Genomic DNA, 19,309 nt, shown 5'->3' with positions numbered 1-19,309 from the left:
AGAAAATGGAGGGGTCGAATCATACCATTTTTTTTCAAACCTCTTTCCTTTATAAGATTCTCTGATTTGAAATTGAAGGTATCAGCAAATAAAGATCATCCAACATGAATTGTTGAGTTTGGTGGTGAAAAGTCCAGAGTAGAAGAAAATAAGTTTCAATGAAGGCAAGCAGTTTCATAGAGGTGGTAAAATAGTCTTAGGATATTTATGATTTGAGGATATAAGCTGTTAGTTCCAAGGAGCTATTAAAAAAAAAAAATCCTTAAAATTTTAAGTCTTCTCTACCCAACACCTATCAGATGCATGTAAATGTAACTAGCCAGGCCTAAGCCATCCTTGTCTAGTGACCAGTATAATAGAAACACCCATCTCACTGAACAGATATAATATTAATTTCATGTAAGAACCGAAAAATTTAAAATTGTAACCTCTGATTTCTAAAATTTCAAACTTTTTTCTGTGCAAGGAGAACATGATCTAAGAATCATCTAGCCTCATTAACTTCAGTTAATTTTTAATAGGTTAGTTTTAAAGCAGCAGCTTCATGGATTGCTCTGAAATAACATGGATGAGTTTCCAGCAGTTCATGAACTTCTTTGAAACTAGATGCAGAATCGCTTGTGTGTATATGACATTTTTCTGAAGGAATGGCTTGTAGGGTCTATCAGATTCTCACACTGTTCATGATTTAAGAGAGATTAAGAATCCATTATCTCCCTGGTGCATATAATAAGAATTTAATTCCTTTCTTTTGAATTCAATCATCAGTAAGATAGACATAATCTAGCTTACATTTTCTATACTTCATGCCAAAGTACAGGGAAATTCTTGAAGTGTCCGTTCTCAAATAGATGGTTTTCTGAACTCTATTCAATTGTCTATACGGAGATGATTATTTCAGAAACTCTGAATGCCAGTATTTCTAGAAGTGCCCCTAGATAATCAAGATCGGGAGAAATAATTTAACCAAGTGCTGCTAAAGGAACAACTATGGATACTGAAGAACAATGGTGGGCTAAATTTATCAAGAATAATAACGTTAGGATTTGTCAGGTTCTTCCTATGGGCTGGACACTGCGCTAACCTCTTTGTGTGCAATACTAATTCAAACCCTTACAACAGCCTTGTGAAAAAGAAATCATTAGTCGCATTTTATAAAAGAAGAAACTGAGGCTTAGAGAGGTTGAGGAATGTAACCAAGAGCCCGCAAAGAGATGCAAGTTCAGACCATCTCAAACCCGAGCCATGAACTACTGTCCCACACTGCCTCCCACAGCCCTGCAAGGGAGAGGAGATGCTCAATGGCAGTCTGCCATCCCCTCAAAGAAAGGGGCGTTAAGAAGACTGATACTGATCAAGGACCGCCATAACTCATGTGCTCCTGAGTTTCTCATAAATGGTTCCTTGTCACAAGCAGATTACTTATTATGCTACATTAAAGAAGACATAGCTGGGGCGCCTGGTCCTGGAGTCCCTGGATCGAGTCCCGCATCAGGCTCCCTGCTCGGCAGGGAGTCTGCTTCTCCCTCTGACCCTCCCCCCCTCTCATATGCTTGCTCTCTCTCATTCTCTCTCTCTCAAATAAATAAATAAATAAATCTTTAAAAAAAAAAAAAGAAGACATAGCTGGAATGCTGGGGAATGGGAAGAGGAGAAGGAAGGAGAAAGAATGGTTCCTGGCTCAAATATGTGTAGAGGAGTACTTTCCCTTCCTGGAGGAGTGTTTCTTGAACACCAGCGTAATCAATCACCTTAGGAGTTTAATTAGTAGACAGACTCCTAAATCCTAATGCCAGCCACTCAGATTCCTAAGTATCATATGTGGCCTAGGAATCCCTGTTTTTAACAAGTATCCCAGCCAGTTTTAATGCTGGTAGTACCTTCACTAAATTTCGAGAAACAGCTGTAAGAAGTTTTCCTATAATCTCATCCAGCTGTGGTTGTAAAGATGCTCGATAAGGTACTGAATAGGTGTATTATATATATATTTATAGATATATACAATGAGAGACAGGAATTCCTTGGACTAATGCCTCTGGCACCATTATTGTTAAGCAGTCAGTATACCTAAGAAAGATAGCAGGCAACAACCCCAGTCTTCTGAAGAGAGCAAAGGAATCAGAATAATTTTTAATAGAGAACAAAAATTCTGAAGTAAAACACTGAATCCCTTTATACCTGTGGAGGTATTAAACATACAGATGAACCAATCTTCTGTTTTCATGAAAGGCTAGAGGAAGGGAAATAGGATTTCAATGCTGCATAAAACCTTTGGATAAAGCACATCAAAGAAATCCTTGACTCAGAATTGTGCAATGTTGGAAAGTCTCCAGGTTAGAAAATCTTTAATATCTAGGCGTACTTACATGTGTTTAGAGGCTGAACCAGGTAGCAAGATTTTTCACATTAGAATTTTGTCTCCAGATTACTTTACCTACACTAATTAGAAGCAATGCTTAATTTCAATGTTTAATTCCATAACCCTTATTTTCTATAAACATATCCTTGATTAGCAACCTAATGCAGTTTTTAAAAATTTAATTATTGTGGATGCTGTTGAGCACTAATTAACAAAGGAAGGCTGTCAGGAATCAGATACACTATTGTTAGCAACTCCTTTTCATTTCTGAAAAGCAATCACACAAATGAAGAATAACTCTGTTAGGAAAACAAGCTTCATTTTCCTAATTGCATGACAGTGAAGCTCCCTTGAATATTTTACAAAGAATAGGTAAAAGAAAATAAAAATAATAAAACCTGCAACTAAATATAAAGTAAATGTTCTGCTATAGAAAGTCTATGCTTTGTGTTTGATTATTATAACCCTGCCTTCCTTATACCTCCCTAGTACACTTCCTCTTCCCAACTTCCATATACACACCTGTTTGCACTGATGGTCCAAATGGGAAATTGATGTGTTTCCCATTGACCACATTGATAAGAGGCTTTTAGATAAAACTTCCTTTAAAAAAACTGGAAGGAAGCAAGAATTTTAATAAGATGCTTCATAGAACAGAATTAGTTTCTGCATTGAGAAAATAGCCACTTCTGCTAAGCTAGTTAATTATTCCTTAATGTGGGTTGGCCAACATGGAAACACAATCTAAATGAAGTATTTATGATATTGGACAGATAGGAGGTCTGAATTGTAAAGAATTATGAAGATGATCATACTCAACCCTCTCGTCTTACAGAGGAGTCACCTCAGGCCCAGGGAAATGAAGTGACTTACTGAAGATCACATAGGTCTTTGGTAGGAAATTGTTTGATGTGCTTTCTGTTACTCCCTATTCTGACCTCATGATTTGAAATAACTTCTAATTGTCTGAATTGGTTATATGCCTGTGGGATTTTAACCAAGAACCAGACTCCTCAATGTTTAAGAATGTATGCTGCCTCTTTCTTGTCACTAGGGGATTGCTTAACCAGTACATTTTGGGCTCTGGGGAAAGATAGCATATTGAGCCAGATTCCCCTGATGGTTGTTACACGACTTAGTTCTAAGATGGAAAACCTAAAGACTACACACTTGGATATTTTTTGTTAAATAACACTTGATTGGCTTGATAGAAACAACACAGGTCTCAAAGCTAAGGAAAAACTTGTGATCTTGGAAGAATCTAATGACTAATAGCAGTAAGTTTTTAAAATTATTGGGGCCACTTAACACTTAGGCACATTCAATCATTCAACCAACCAATGTTTAATTCAGCATATACCCTAGGCCTGGCATTCTTCTGAATGGTACACATTAGAGAATTAGATAGATAAAAATCCCAGCCCTTCTTACAGCTATTTCTAACAAGGGAGACAGACATTAATAATATACAGAACAAATGAGTTGCACAGTATGTTAGAAGGTGGTAAGTACTATAAAAGAAAAAAAGAACCAGGATAAGGGAGCTCAGGAGTTTGTGAGGAGAATTGAAATTTTAAATAGAGTGATCTGGGAAGGCTGCATCTTCATTTTAATGGACCCAACATTCCCAAGTATGTCTGATGTATCTTACAATGCTGATAAATTAATCTTACCAAGACTTCTGATTATACCATTTCCTTGCTCAAAAATCCTTGATTCCCCATTGCCCAGGGAATAAAGTATAAGCTCCTTTTCCTGGCGTGCAAGGTCTTCACTATCTGGCTCAGTACTCTATCAAACACTTCCCTGCTCCCACCAACCAGACTACTCACTGTACTCTGGCCACAGCCTGCACTTTCTGCCTTGTAGGTTTTGTTTTCTTGCCCCATCCCTTTTCCATCTCTCCACTCCCTGACATTCTACCCAGTCTTCAAAATTCAGACAGAACACTTCCTTCCAGCAAAGCTTTCCCAGATCTTCCATCCCCAGAGTTCTTCCTCCTCTAATTCCTGTAATACATGACTCCATGAATACTGCATTCAGTGGATACATTAGAGTTATACAAAGACTTAGTCCTTTGCTGGATTGTAATCTTCCTAAACACAGGAACCACCTCCTTCGATATCCTTAAAGTATTCAGCATAGTACCTTGCAAGAGTGATCTCAAGTAGCTAAGAGTTTCTTGACAATTTGTTTGTTTTAAATTTTAATTCCAGTATAGTTAACATACAGTGTTATATGAGTTTCAGGTGTGAAATACAGTGATTTGACAGTTCTATGTATTACTCATTGCTCATCAAGATAAGTATACTCTTAATTTTGATATATAAGGAAAAGAGGCAAAAGTATTTAAGGATAGGTAACCAGACTGTGTCTTTAAAATGTGACTCTTCCTAAGAAAAATTCAAGGCCTCATCAGGGTACATAATGTTGAAAGTGCCAAGGCTGTTAATAGACAGCAGAAGACAGAAGACTGAAGACATAAAGGAAGTGTTGTCATTTAAAATTTTTGTTCCACTTAAAGTAATTAAAAATCAGGGACCAAATCCCACATTTCTACTATATTGAAGACCAAATTTTACTCATAGTAGGAGCTTAACTTAGATGGGAGAAGTTTTCAGTACTGTATTTTAAATTCTGAATGAAAAGACATTCCAAAAGAAATACATACCAGAATTATGTAAGTATACTTGCAAAAGGCACTTCATAATCTGCAAATAGTAGATGCTTGTTTTTAACACTTACTTTTATAAGGAAACATAATTTTATTCCTGAAAAATATTCTGGGTCACTTCTCCTCCAGTCCAAATCTTACCTGGCGAGACATGCAACACTTGGTTGTCTGGACCTCTGAGTATGACCCACTGGCCAATAACCTTGGGTGGAAAAAGAATGGAGCAGGCTTGATGGTGAATAGTCGATTTGGATTTGGGTTGCTAAATGCCAAAGCTCTGGTGGATTTAGCTGATCCCAGGACCTGGACCAGTGTGCCTGAGAAGAAAGAGTGTATGGTAAAGGACAATGACTTTGAGCCCAGGTAAGTGTCTTTAGGAATTTTAAAGAAATGTGTGCCCATGGCAATATTTGATTATAACGTTTGTCACTCTGCCTAATTTTTTTCTCACCTACCCTTCTGAAGTAGATGGAGATAGCATTTGCCATAGTTCCCTGTGGGTCCATGGGAATCACTGAGAGATGGGAAATCTGCAAATCATATTAGCATGTTTCCATTTTCCATTTCCTGGCCTATCTACTTTCAGTTCAAGATGTATCATTGTTTTATATATTACTAAGAAAAATCACTGCCAATTAAACTATTACCAATGATCAGTTTTAAGATTAATCCCCAATTCAAAGATGTTATGGTAATTTTTTCAAAAAATGCATCTTAGAATTGATTAAATGTAGTACTTGTCAACCAGTATTATCCAAAACCTATTTCCAGAAGAGCCTCACTTCATGCCACAGTACTGTGTGATTCATGATTTCTCTTTTGTGAAGGATCCTCTATCATACTGCTTTTACAGAGACTATATCCAGCTAAAGAAGCAGAATCTGGAATAACTGTTTTGTTGATTTTATCAAGGCAACCATGATTTTACTAAAGACCCACTCACAGAAAATATCTGAGGGTGGGAGCCCTGGGGAACATTCATTATGGAGATAGTATCATTTCTTAAGAGGGTCGATTGGAGTAATAATGGACCACTTTTTGATGGGCCCAAGGCAAACCTGCCTGAATTCAATTCCACAGCAAAAAGCATTGTATTCTTGTATCTGTGCTCCTTACCATTTTCTTTTCTATTTTATCTTCTTGTGGTAAGAACACTTAACATGAGATCTACCCTCTTTAATTTTTAAGTGTACAACACATTATTGTTGATTCTAAGTACAGTTGTTGTATAGCTGATCTCTAGAACATATTCATCTTGCTTAACTGAAATTTTATGCCCGTTGATTAGTAACTCTCCATTTTCCCCTTCCCCTACACCCATGCAACCACAATTCCACTTTTTGAATCTATGAATTTGACTATATTAGATACCTCATGTAAGTGGAATTATGCAGTATTTCTCTCTCTGTGGCCTGTTTATTTCACCTAGCATAATGTCTTCAAGGTTTATCCATATTGTTGTACATTGAAGAATATCCTTTTTGTAAAGCTAACATTCCATTGTGTGTATATACCACATTTTCTTTATCCTTTCATCTGCTGATAGACATTTAGGTTACTTCCACATCTTGGCATTGTGAATAGTGCTGCAATGAACACGAGATGTCTTCAAGATCCTGTTTGCAATTATTTTTGGATAAATATCCAGAGGTGGTATTGCTGAATCATATGGTAGTTCTCTTTTTAATTTTTTGAGAAGCCTCTATACTGTTTTCAATAGTGGCTGTACCACTTTGCATTCCCACCAATTGTGCAAGGGTTCCAATTTCTCCACATCTCTTCCAACACTTGTTGTCTTTTGCTTTTCTTGGTGACAGCCATCCTGACAGGTGTTTGGATTTGCATTTTCCTGATGATTAGTGAAGTTGAAAATTTTTTCATATACCTGTCAGCCATTGGTATGTCTTTTTTAGAGAAATGTCTCTTAAAGTACTTGGCTCATTTTTAGTCAGGTTATTAATTTTCTTTTCTGTATTGAGCTGAGGAGTTCCTTATATACTTTATAAGTTAACCCTTTATCAGATACATCCTTTGCAATATTTTCTCCCATTTTGTAGGTTGTCTTTTCATTCGGTTGATGGTTTCCTTTGCTATGCAGAAGATTTTTAGCTTGACGTATTCCCACTTGTTTTCATTGCCTGTGCTTTGGCATCTTAACTGTGAAATCACTGCCAAGACCAATGTCATGAAGCTTCTTCCCTATGTTTTCTTCTAGACTTACAATTTCAGGTCTTATGTTTAAGTCTTTACTCCATTTTGCGTTGATTTTTGTGTATGGCATTAGATATGCATCCAATTTCATTATTTTGCATGTGGATATCCAGTTTTCCCAACACCCTTTGCTGAAGAGACTCCTCTTTCCCCATTGAGTATTCTTGGCATCCTTGAAGATTAGTTGACCATATATGCATGGGTATAATTCTAAGTTTATAGAGATTCTGTTACATTGGTTTGTATGTCTATCTTTATGCCAGTACCATACTGTTTTGATTACTGTAGTTTTGAAATATATTTTCAAATGAGGAAGTGTAATGCCTCCAGCTTTGTTCTTCTTTTTCAGGGTTGTTTTGGCTATTAGTAGTCTTCTGTGATCCATAAAAATTGTAGAATTTTTTTTGTATTTCTGTGAGAACCTTACATTTTTTATACTTTAAAATTTATTTATAGCTACTTCTGAATTGGGTTCTACTCATTAACAGGGAGAGACAACAAGCTTAGTTGAGTATCTAGTCAAGACTAATGTGTACATATTTGCCTAAAATGCAAAGAAGAAAAGATGTATTTTATTCAGTGATTTTTAAAAATGTATTTAGAGCCCTGAAAGGTAATGGAGAAGTTATCATTGAAATTCCAACAAGAGCTTGTGAAGGACAAGACAACGCCATCAAGTCCCTGGAACATGTGCAATTTGAAGCAACGATTGAATATTCCCGAAGAGGAGACCTTCATGTTACCCTCACTTCTGCTGCTGGTAAGCTTTTTAAAAACTTCTCAAGTTTAAATCATTTGTTTAAATTTTTAAGAGTATATTGATTTTTATTTTTTTTAAATTTAATTTTATTATGTTATGTTAGTCACCATACAGTACATCATTAGTTTTTGATGTAGTGTTCCGTGATTCATTGTTTTCATATAACACCCAGTGCTCCATGCAACATGTGCCCTCCTTAATACCCATCACCGGGCTAACCCATCCTCCTACCCCCTTCTGCTCTATAACCCTTAATTTGTTTCTCAGAGTCCATAGTCTCTCATGGTTCATCTCTCCCTCCAATTCCCCCTCCCCATTTTTCCCTTCCTTCTCCTAATGTCCTCCATGCTATTCCTTATGTTCCCCAAATAAGTGAAACCATATGATAATTGACTTTCTCTGCTTGACTTATATTGAATTTTTAAATCAATCATTTTCTTTTTATTTATACTACTGAGTTTCCCAGTAGATGTTTTTCAGGACTTAAAAAAATATGCTTATTTTTCATTTTTCTTGGCATCAGAACTCTGCCTGCTCATTCCCACTGGTCCTTTGATAAGCAGAGAATGAGGTCTATTCAAATAATATCAATTAATAAACCTTTCTGGAGTTACACATTTTCAAAATGTTTCCATTTTCCCAGACCACTGATCTATCATTCATTTCTCTTAGGTAACACATTAGTGGAAGGTACTCTGATAGTTAATTAATAACGCTGACAGATATATCAGACACATCCTAGGAATCAACTGAAAAATTAGGAATTCTGATCCATGAAAGAGGACTGAGAAAACTAACAAATATTCCATGATGATATCCTAAAGGCCATATGATATTATATACAGGCAATTGCCCTTTCCTGAGAAAGTACTAACTCAAATTAGATCATGGATGGGGAAGAGCTTATGAACCATAAACTATAATCCAACCAGGAAATGCTTCCTAATCCTCTTCCATGTTTTAGTAGGATTCACCTGACTAAATTTGATTGCTATAGGCTATGTATGAGGAAAGATGAGCTCTCTTTATCATCTCCTTCGAGGATATAAGCTTCCTAGAGATTTGGACTGGACTCTTAATTTTGGAGTTATCCTTTCTAGATATATTGGAGTTGGCCTGAAGTATGGGTGGAATGTTTTCTCATTGGTGGCCCTAGAGTTAACTTGACCATTTCACTTAGATATATAGAGAGCTTGAATTTGAAAATTTAGAATTAACAACTACTACTAGTTTCTATATGACAAGAGATTACTAAATTGATATAGCTTTATTTTTTTAGGTCTACACTAAATTATAGGCTCAGGCACCAGTTAAATTTGCAAGACTTCCTCTTAAATTTAAAAATGGTAGTTCCACTAAAATGTACTTTAGGTCTTTGACTCTATAGTTTATAAATGTAGTTCTATGAGCTCTCCTTATTCAAATAAACCTTAATCAATAAATTCATTCAATATTTTGCCAAAATATTTATTGAGAATTTGCTATATGCCAGGCAATATGCTAATTATTATGGATAAAAACATTTTTTTAATGAATGTCTCTATCTTGGTCTTATACAAAAAGGGAAAATTAGGAGGGCTAATCTCTCCCATTTTTCATTTTCAATTAGCAAATACTAGAGTATATCCTATTCTCAGAGTCGTTAGGACATTCATTAACTGATGTTTGTTGCATGAAAATAGGGACCAGCACTGTACTGTTGGCTGAAAGAGAACGGGATACATCTCCTAATGGCTTTAAGAATTGGGACTTCATGTCTGTTCACACGTGGGGAGAGAATCCCATAGGCACCTGGACTTTGCGAATTACAGACATGGTAAGTATAAATGAAAAGATAGACGACCACAGACTCACTTTTAAACAGTCTGAAGTACTTTAAGGTTGGTATCATCATTAATCAAGGCCCTAAGGAACTCTGGTCACCCCCTAGTAAAGTAAGGAAAAGGTGTAGTGTTTCAATCTCTGCCCACTTGGCTTTATAGATTGGTTGAATTGATTGATTAAATAAATAAATAAAAAAGCCATACTATAAGAAAGAAAAGAAGATACATTGGTTAATAATGTTACAGTGTAACAAATCCAAGTGTTCCAATGTCAGAATGCAGCAAGCCACAGGACCTGCTCAGCCACCAGAATCACCTGTACTCACAAAGATAGTTAAATGTTACAGCAGCTTTGCTATGACATTCTGCTGGGGTCACATGAAGAAACTCTTATGGATATTTACTGCGGTGGCTATTTACTTGTTAGAGAAGGTGTGTTATTTATTTATTTATTTATTTATTTATTTATTTTATTATTATTATTTTTTGGTGTGTTATTTAATATGACTTCTTTGTTTTGTTTTGTTGCAGTTATGAAACAAACGAAAAGAATTTCTCATTTCTCTTTCACTCTGTTTACTAATACTCTTCGGTATCTTTCTGAAATTGTAACTCACAGTGACAAAAATAGAGTAAGGAGTGTCTGAACAAAAAGCCAAAAACATCTGAATTATCTACTTTTGATCATTTCTCCAGCATTTTCTACAGGCTAAGCACATAAATGAATAGGGCTCTGGGTCTGCCCTTTCCCAAGATAGAAGTGTTACAAGTTCAGCACCAGATTTCAAAGTCTAGATAACTATTTAAAAAGAATTTATTTTAAATTCCTAAAGATTTCCATTAAATTAATACAAGTTCTATAGTCATTGTTCCCTTTTTAATTTGAGAATAGCTTTCTCCTAAAGACTGCTAACATTGTGATTTAGAACCAGAATCTGTAAAATTCCTGCATCCCTAAGGAGAGCAAGAAAATGTTCTTAGGAAGTGGTCCTATTGTTGAACTTGACCTCTGTTCTTTAACTCAATTTTTTTTAAGGTTTATTTATTTATTTATTTATTTTAGACAGAATGAGCGGGCAGGAGTTGGGGGGCGGTGGGCAGAGGGAGAGGAAGACAGAATCTCAAGCAGACTCCTCACTGAGCACGGAGCCCATTGCGGGGCTCCATCTCACCATCCTGAGATCATGACCTGAGTCAAAACCAAGAGTCAGATGCTTAACTGACTGCACCACCCAGGCACCCCTAACTCAATTTTTAAGAAAACTAAGAAAATCTGTTTATCAAGATGAGACTACTTTATATCAGGTCTGTAAAATCGGACTCTGCACTTCTGGATTTTTTTTTTTAGATATTTTACATTTCAGCATATTATTTTTAGCATAATTGTTGAGGGTCTGAAAATTATTACTCTTCCCATAAATATACAGCTTTCAAGGGCTGGTTAATACTAAAGGCTATCAAATAAATAGAGGCTTTCCCCCCCCCATTGGAATGTTTCTACAAATTGATAATTATTAAATATCATTCTATTTATAGAAGGTACAGTCAACTTTCCAAGAACAGAATAGAAAAGAACATTCATATAAAGAGTTTTGCTTTTTTAATCAAATGAAGCAAATAATCAGGCTTTAAATCCTTTAACCTGTAAACTGCCATTTTCATGGCAACAGTGAATCCAGTGACTTGCTTCTTTGTACATAGTGCTCTACCCATGCAATGTGCTGAATTTTTAAATTAGATTTTATAGTTATTCCTACAGAGTTTGATGTTTCTTAGAACACACCCTAAAATTATGTGTATGCTTATTCATTAGTCTGGAAGAATGCAAAATGAAGGAAGAATTGTCAACTGGAAGCTGATTTTGCACGGGACCTCTTCTCAGCCGGAACACATGAAACAATCTCGTGTGTACACACCCTACAACACCGTGCAGAACGACAGAAGAGGGGTGGAGAAAATGGTGGATCCAGGGCAGGTCTGTGTGGCTCCGTTCTTGAGTGTTCTTGGCACACTCTTTCTTTGAACCATAGTCAAAATGTAGTGAGGGGAGCTAGATCTAACTTTCAAGCAGGGAGTGAGTCAAGCATGGGTGGGGAGGAAAGGGAAGGGAGTGCTAAACTATTTTCCATAAAAGTCTAATGTTTTTTAAGTTTATTCTTTTGTCCACATTTAGAAATCAAAATTACTGAATTCAAAATTATGAAATTCTCTAACATTACTTTTCTCCATTTATGACATAACAAATTATAAAGCCAGCTCTCTTTATGCACAATCACACATGCCCAATGTCTGTATTACACTTAGTTTTTAAGGATTTTTTTTTACATTGTCTCATTTAATCAATGATCCCTGTACCTAGAGAAGACAGGCATTAGTATGTTCATTTTCCAGAAAGAAAACCAAGGCTCAAGTGACCAAGTCCTGAAAGCTTCTGTTTATTAATTCCTTAACGAACATTTCTTGGCAGCTCTGAGGGAAGCTACTGAATCACAATTTCTCTGAGAAAATTTCATAGGATAGCTAGTCAGTCATTCCCATTCCTGTGTCTCAGCCCACTGAGGTTATGGGCTTCTCCCTTATGAGACAGTGGGCAGGCACCCCATTTTCTTTATCTCTTAATCCCCCAGCATCTAGCACAGTGCCTCAGATATAGGAGGTAGGTTATCAGAATTCCCAGAATGAGCTTTCCTGATATCTGACTCAGTGACGGGTATTTTGGAAGATACAAAGACATAAAATTTTTTTAAGAAACTTATAAACTAGCTGTGTGAAGTCCTCAGCTCAGATTCTAGCTCCATTTATATTCTGCAAAGTAGTTCCCCCCTCCCCCGGGGGCCCCACCCAAGGGCCTCACTTCACTATCCCAGAGGCAAGTTGACTTTATGAGTATTTCTCCCTCCAAGATTCCTTAAGGGCTATTAATAAGACCCGGTAGTTGTGAAAATGTTGAATACTTCCACGATGGTTGACAAAGAGCTGCTTCTCCACTATCTCCAGTTCTGCCCTACCCGGTTCATCACCCTCGTCTTTCTCAAGACCCCTTTTTAAAACTCAGAGGCTGAAAGGGTAGCTCCTGACAGAACATGGGGCCTCCAGGAAACTTCTTGCACATGAAGCACGGTTAGTGCCTTCTGTGTGACTTATTAAATATTTTAATATCAGCTTCCTCCCAAAACATGGGCAGGGAGGAAAGGGAGTGGGAAAGGTCAGCTATTTTCTTTCCATAAGATGAAGCTGTATTATTTTTAAATTTTTTTCTTTCATCCAAAATTTATCAACTTAAATTATAGAATTCAAATTTATTAAATTCCCTAAAATGAATTCTACTAGAGCAGGCAGACAAGTGAAGGAGAGTAATACATACATCATCTCTTTCAGTCTTCAAAACCACCAGACATGAAAGTATTCTTGTCCGCATTTTATAGGTGAAGTTCAGGGAGATAAAACAGGTGTCAGGGGTACATCAGTAAGTATAAAAGTGAGGACCGAACCCTGAGTTAAGATGTTTCTTAGGCCTCACACTCTCTCTGCTTCTCCAACAGTCTCCCAAGGAGTAGGCAGTGGGCATGGGCTGCATCTGGCTGCCTTGGCTCTAAAGAGGAATCTTCTTCCTTTTGTCGGTGGCATTCTGTGTTTTAGGAGCAGCCCACGCAAGAGAACCTGAACAAGAACCCCCTCACGTCAAAAAGCCCCAATGGCGACAGTTCAGAGAGCAGAAGGGATGAGGTGGTGAAGGCAGCCCCATCCGAGGCTATGCTGAGACTCCTACAAAGTGCTTTCAGCAAAAACTCACCCCCAAAGCAATCACCAAAGAAGTCTCCAAGTGCAAAGCTCCATATCCCTTATGAAAATTTCTATGAAGCCCTGGAAAAGCTGAACAAGCCTTCCCAGCTTAAAGACTCTGAGGACAGTCTATATAACGACTATGTTGATGTTTTCTATAACACGAAACCTTACAAACACAGAGATGACCGGCTGCTGCAGGCATTGGTGGACATTCTGAGGGAAGAAAATTGACATCAGTGTGTGGTCCTGAGTTGGAAATATTCACGCTTCCTCCTTTCCCTTAGATTTTTGTCTGTGTCTGAAGTGGTCGTTTTGGCCGTTGGTTCTTATGCTTATAATATTCTTTTGTGGTACTTTTGCTTTTGCTCCCCAAACTAGACATGTGAAAGGGATGAGCTCAGGTTAAAAATCCCACTTCCTGAATTGATCATGACTCCTTCAAAACACATCTTCCCCGCATGCACAAGTGAAATGTTTTGTTCTTTATGGAGCCACAGTTCATTTCGCTTGTGGTCCTCACGCCACACTAGAATGCTTCCTTGAGCCCTCCCATTTCATTTCTCAAAAGAAAAGGCATCCCCCAGGTCAGAGATTCATTTGAAGAAGTAATCTGCAAAGATTGAGAGCAAATAAAACTGCTCCTATAACTTGTCTCCTGTCTTTTCCACGTGGTTCTTTGAGTTGTGAAGCCCAACAGGGTTGGAAAGTTTCTAATGGAAGAGTTCACAATTAGAGCCATACCCTTGGCTTTTCTACCCCCTAGCACTACTCATTCAGGGAGCGGCCATTTGGTCATTTTGGGGAGAAGCTGAGTCATTGAGATCCAGAAACAGTCCTCCAAATCTGTGTTACATGGTATGAGCAGTTTTAGACCATTTTTCTTGGCTTGGTGTGCTGTGTAGAGGCCTCTGTGACTCTAAAGTTGACCAGGACTTGTGTGTGCTTTGGTCTTCCTCCCTTTCCCCTTATGAAGGTTTTTGTTACCTATTTCCTTTCTCAGCCACAAGCTGAATACTGAGAGAACTAATTCATATTACTTTCTTAGAATAGAACTTATACTTGGGACTTGGCAAATTCCTAGTCATATTTTTTCAACGATACTAACAGGAAACCACTCATGACACAGAAAACCAGTGTAAACAGGAAAATATTTATAATGGAGAGAGCCAAGGGAAGATTTTGTTGGTTTTTTAAATTGTATTCATTTGAACAGGTTTTTCTGGATCTTTAAAACTAAGTGTTCATTCCTTACCACTAACGGCTCTTTCCCAATGTTACAACTGATAGCTTTCAAATATTTACTCAATAGCTTCCAGGATTCAACTCAAGAGGACACAAACTGGCAGTCCACAGGCCCCATTTGTCCTTCAGGCAGATTTTGTTTGGCATGTCAAGTGATTTATAAATATGAGTGATTCCTGAAAATATGAAATTTCACATAAAACTTGATTCTCAGACCCATCTTCCCTCCTGGCAACAGTTGGCTAGCATTGAATTGCGTTGAAATCTGCCCAGCTAGATTTGAGTGCAAGGTCCCCGAGTTGTCCTGCTCCGTGTTGCTCACAGTGGCTACCTTACCGGTCAGCACCCAACAAGAATTTCATTTTTTGCCACTGCTGCACGAAACAACACAAAGTGTGAATGCATTCAGGAAAACAAGCAAACAAACAAACATCTACTTCTTTCAGGTAGGATATGTATAACCAATAACTATGAGAACTTGCCATGATCTGGTTAATTCATAGGTGGGGAAAAATGATATTTGAGACCCCGGAAAGTACCTCTGAAATCTAGCTTGATATATTTGTTTCATCTCACCTCCCCTGGATGCCATTTATACTGAATTCATTAACTGCTAACCCCTAGCTTCCCAATTTCTAGGCACTCACAAAGGTTCCAGTCATCTACGATGTTGGCATTCTCCCATTGCATTTGCTGTTTGTAATTCTTCCCTAAAGTTGGAACTTCAGAAAGCCACACGTGAACTAGACCAGAAAGAGAACACTAGAGTCTGTCACTTGCTATGGCTTGAAGTGTGGTGGGTAAGACCAAGTTTCACCTCCTAGCCTACCATTTGTATCTGTGCACAAGCGAAGTATTTGCAGAGCAATCCCCAGGATGCTTCAAGGATGTTCTCCTAAAACAACTGCAGTGTCACTCTATCCTTAGAAGTTCCACATGTTGTTTGATACAGAGTGTTGGACAGAATTTTGAAAATTGCAGCACATCAAAAAAGTATTAAAGCCAAAAAGGATCAGAGAGTTATTAGATAAGTTGTCAACTAAAAAACAAAGCTCCTTAGGCCCAGAGAGGCCAATGAATGGTAATAAACAAAAACTCATCGTTTCCCCTTTCCTACTTTCATGCTCACTGTATGAAGCTTTCTTTTTTATCCTTCTAACAGTATCTTTTCCTGGTTGAAATCCCAACCAACTCATTGGACTGTAGCCAAAGTTTCACTCTAGAGAAGCTTTAATATTTAAATAAAGTCATGTTTGAATGTTTCCAACCTGGAGTATATTGTTCAGGCATAAAATATTTTTGTCAGTCTTTCTTAGTGCCTGTGTGGATTTTTGTGAAAATGTAAAAGAGGAAACTTATATAATATTTCCCTCAGAATTTTAAACTCTATTTTCTTTACAGGTGTTTATAATGTACCGATGCTTTTATCAGAATTTTAAAAGGCATAATAAATTATATTAAAGAACCAAAAATTTCCTGAGAATAAGAAAGTTTCATCCAATAAAATATTTTTGAAAGGCATGTTCCTCTATCAGTGAAAAAAAAAAGTATAATATGTATATGTGTTGTGATATTAAAAGTGACATTTGTCTAATAGCCTAATACAATGTGTAGCTGAGTTTAACATGTGTGGTCTTAGCATCTTTAAGGGAACTCCCACATTATACACTTGATGTATTAACCAGAATATGTAAAATATGCTTATACATCAGAAGAATAAATGGTTTCTCACTAAGTCAAAAAGGAAAAAGTTCATGTTTCCAACAAAACCATCTCCTCTTACTGTGTTTCCCAAATGAACTGTAAAAAAAGAAAAGTTGAAAGTTTATATTAAGATGTTAATTCCTTTTGAGAAAAATGGGCTTTCTCAAAGGCAATTTAAGAATTTACCTTAATAAGTATGTTTCATTTTCCTTCATAGCTCAGTCTTTTCCTTTTTTCAGAACATTCAAACTTGTATGACTGAGCCTTCACTGAAGTGTTGAGGAAAAAAAGAAAAACAGAAACTAAAGGGGCTGACTATGTGTGAAAGGACTTGCAAGAATTCCTCAAAAATGACTTATTTAAAGGCCAGATACAGTAGCTCGACATTCAACTCTCCCCGGAGGTCACTTCATTAGAAATTCCCAACTTCCAACTTTGATCTCTCATCCTCAGGCCCACATTCCTCTCTTGCTTCAAACCTCCATCACTGGAATGTCCACCTTGCTACTTCAGAATCTGACCTCTTCCTCCCAGGGGGGTTGGTTTTTCCCCAGACTCCATTCCTTTCTCCCAAATCATACATACTCAGTCAAACTAAATGATTTTTCAAGAATTCCAGAAGAACGGTTCTATCTGGCTTTTGTCCTTGAAATCCAGCCATCTTCAAAGTCTACCCACTACGAGGGCTGAAGATAGCTATTTTCTTTTGATTGCCCATGAGGTAACTTTTACATTAGCCATGTGCAGGCTGCAAGTTCAAATCCAAATACATACTGAGATAAATGTTAATTCTTAAATACAATTTCAAATCCATAAGGAAGAAGATTAAGGTTTTCCTAACTGCCTCCTAATTTTTCAAGGCTATAGTACTAATACACATGATGATGATAATGATTTACTCGACCCCTCACAGCCCCCGCAGACAGAGTGTAGTTTCCTAGGCCATCTAGGTTGAGTTTGACCCTGTGATTTGTTTTGGCCAATGGACGTGATGCAAGCAAAGACCTTCGATGTGCTTGCACAGTTTGGCTTGGCTCTTGCTTTCCAGTGTTCTAGTGCTATGAGAGGAGTATATGCCCCAGGGAATTACTGCCCCGACAGCCTGTTTCCAGAACAAATGTATTTGGAGCAGACCCACATTATGCAACCAAATCCAGCCAATTCACAGCACACAACAGAGCGGTCCAGATGAGGGCTGCCTAAATAAGTTGAACTTGTCACTATGGCAACTTAGGAGAATGAGAATAAATACTTGTTGGAAGCAACTGAGTCTTGAGGTCGTTGGTCATGCAGCCTTATGAGCCAACAAAACTGACTAATACAATAGAAGTTCCATTTGCTCATTCTATTACCAATATCATCCCTCTCTTTCAAATTGTGCCTTCCTGAGTCTAGAGCACACATACAAAAAAAGCTAACATTAAATCATACACTTCTGAATGCTGATCCCATAGCTAAACAAAGACCTTGCCCAAATTTTGAAATTTTCATTTTTAAAAGGTATGCCTTAGCTTAGTTCATCCTGAAATCAGAGCTAAGATAATGAATAACTTTTGTACGGGTAATTTATTTAGGAGATAATAGTAGAGAGAAGTGACTCACACATACCTGAGACTTGCATGAAGTGACACTGATCAGCCCAAGACTTCCCAAAGTCTAGAACTGATGTTTCAACTGATAATGGCATTGGTAGAAGGTAATTCAGAACCAACACCTGTGCTCTCCTTACTCCCCCATTCCTACACCATCCAATGTCTTGATACTTCCATTATTCTCTCTCAGAAGTTAGATGCAACCTTAGGGCAAGGAAAAAAACTTGATTGGCTCAGATCAAGTTTACACTACTTAATTAGAAAGGCAATACTTAATAGAAAAAAGATCTCTTATAAAAAAAAAAAGGAAGTTATTTTTCCTCACCTGGGTTTTGGCTTGCAGTCTGTGTATTTGTATAGTCTGCATTACCTGAATATTGCTATATATAGATATTATGAAAGCATTACTCTATCATCAACATATGACAAGGAATTGACTATAGTTATTAGTCATGGCATGTCTGAGGGAAGCAGAAATCACTTCCCTGTTTTCTTTTCTTTTTTTAAAAAAAGATTTTATTTATTAATGAGACAGAGAGAGCACGAGCCGGGGGACAGAGGGAGAGGGAGGAGGAGACTCCACCCTGAGCAGGGAGCCCGACATGGGGCTCGATCCTGGGATGCTGGGATCATGACCTGAGCTGAAGGGAGACACTTAGCCAACTGAGCCACCCAGATGCCCCACATCATCACTTCTTTTCCAGATACCACCAGGGCCCAGCCCAAAACTAATTCTTGGAGAGGGTCTAGCACTCTCCCTACTTCATGCACAATTTTCAGTTTATAGCAGGTGTCACTTGCGTGTTCCACAGTAGTGTGCCAGTTTGTTTTGGAAGATGTAGCGCTTTTTGGATAGTACAAATTTTGAACCAAAATTTTTAAGGAGCTTGAAGTGAAAGAGAAATGTTGGACTATTTCAAGTTATCTTACCAGAGAGAACCAGAATGAAGAAAACCCACTGGTGAGATCTTATCTTTTCCAACAGAGTTCTAACAGGTGGATCAAGCCCACCTTGTTTATCTGAACATTCAGTCCGTGGCTCTGGTCATTGCTCACCAGCATCTACTAAACATGAATGAATGGTTCTGAATCTGCTGCCACTTTGTTAATGATATTCTATTTGCTTACAGAAACCAAAAGGCCATCAGCCTTAAGCTT

General features: G+C 37.5%; 1 protein-coding gene across 1 annotated transcript in view; it reads left to right on the top strand.

The window, feature by feature from the left end:
* PCSK1 (proprotein convertase subtilisin/kexin type 1) overlaps positions 1-14,620 on the top strand; it is a 39,644-nt gene extending 25,024 nt beyond the window's left edge. Inside the window, exons 10-14 of the mRNA XM_035014900.1 lie at positions 5,163-5,396; positions 7,847-8,004; positions 9,687-9,820; positions 11,641-11,802; positions 13,467-14,620. Coding sequence (XP_034870791.1) covers positions 5,163-5,396; positions 7,847-8,004; positions 9,687-9,820; positions 11,641-11,802; positions 13,467-13,844 — 1,066 coding nt within the window. The 3' untranslated portion in view covers positions 13,845-14,620. The remainder of the gene's footprint in view (positions 1-5,162; positions 5,397-7,846; positions 8,005-9,686; positions 9,821-11,640; positions 11,803-13,466) is intronic.
* Positions 14,621-19,309: the final 4,689 nt, after the last annotated feature.

Source organism: Mirounga leonina, unplaced genomic scaffold (assembly GCF_011800145.1).
Source record: "Mirounga leonina isolate KUSES-001 unplaced genomic scaffold, KU_Mleo_1.0 Mir_168, whole genome shotgun sequence".
In the NCBI taxonomy this organism is placed as follows: Eukaryota; Metazoa; Chordata; class Mammalia; order Carnivora; family Phocidae; genus Mirounga; species Mirounga leonina.
Note: the sequence above shows the minus strand (reverse complement) of the source record. Positions and strands in the feature narration are given on the sequence as shown.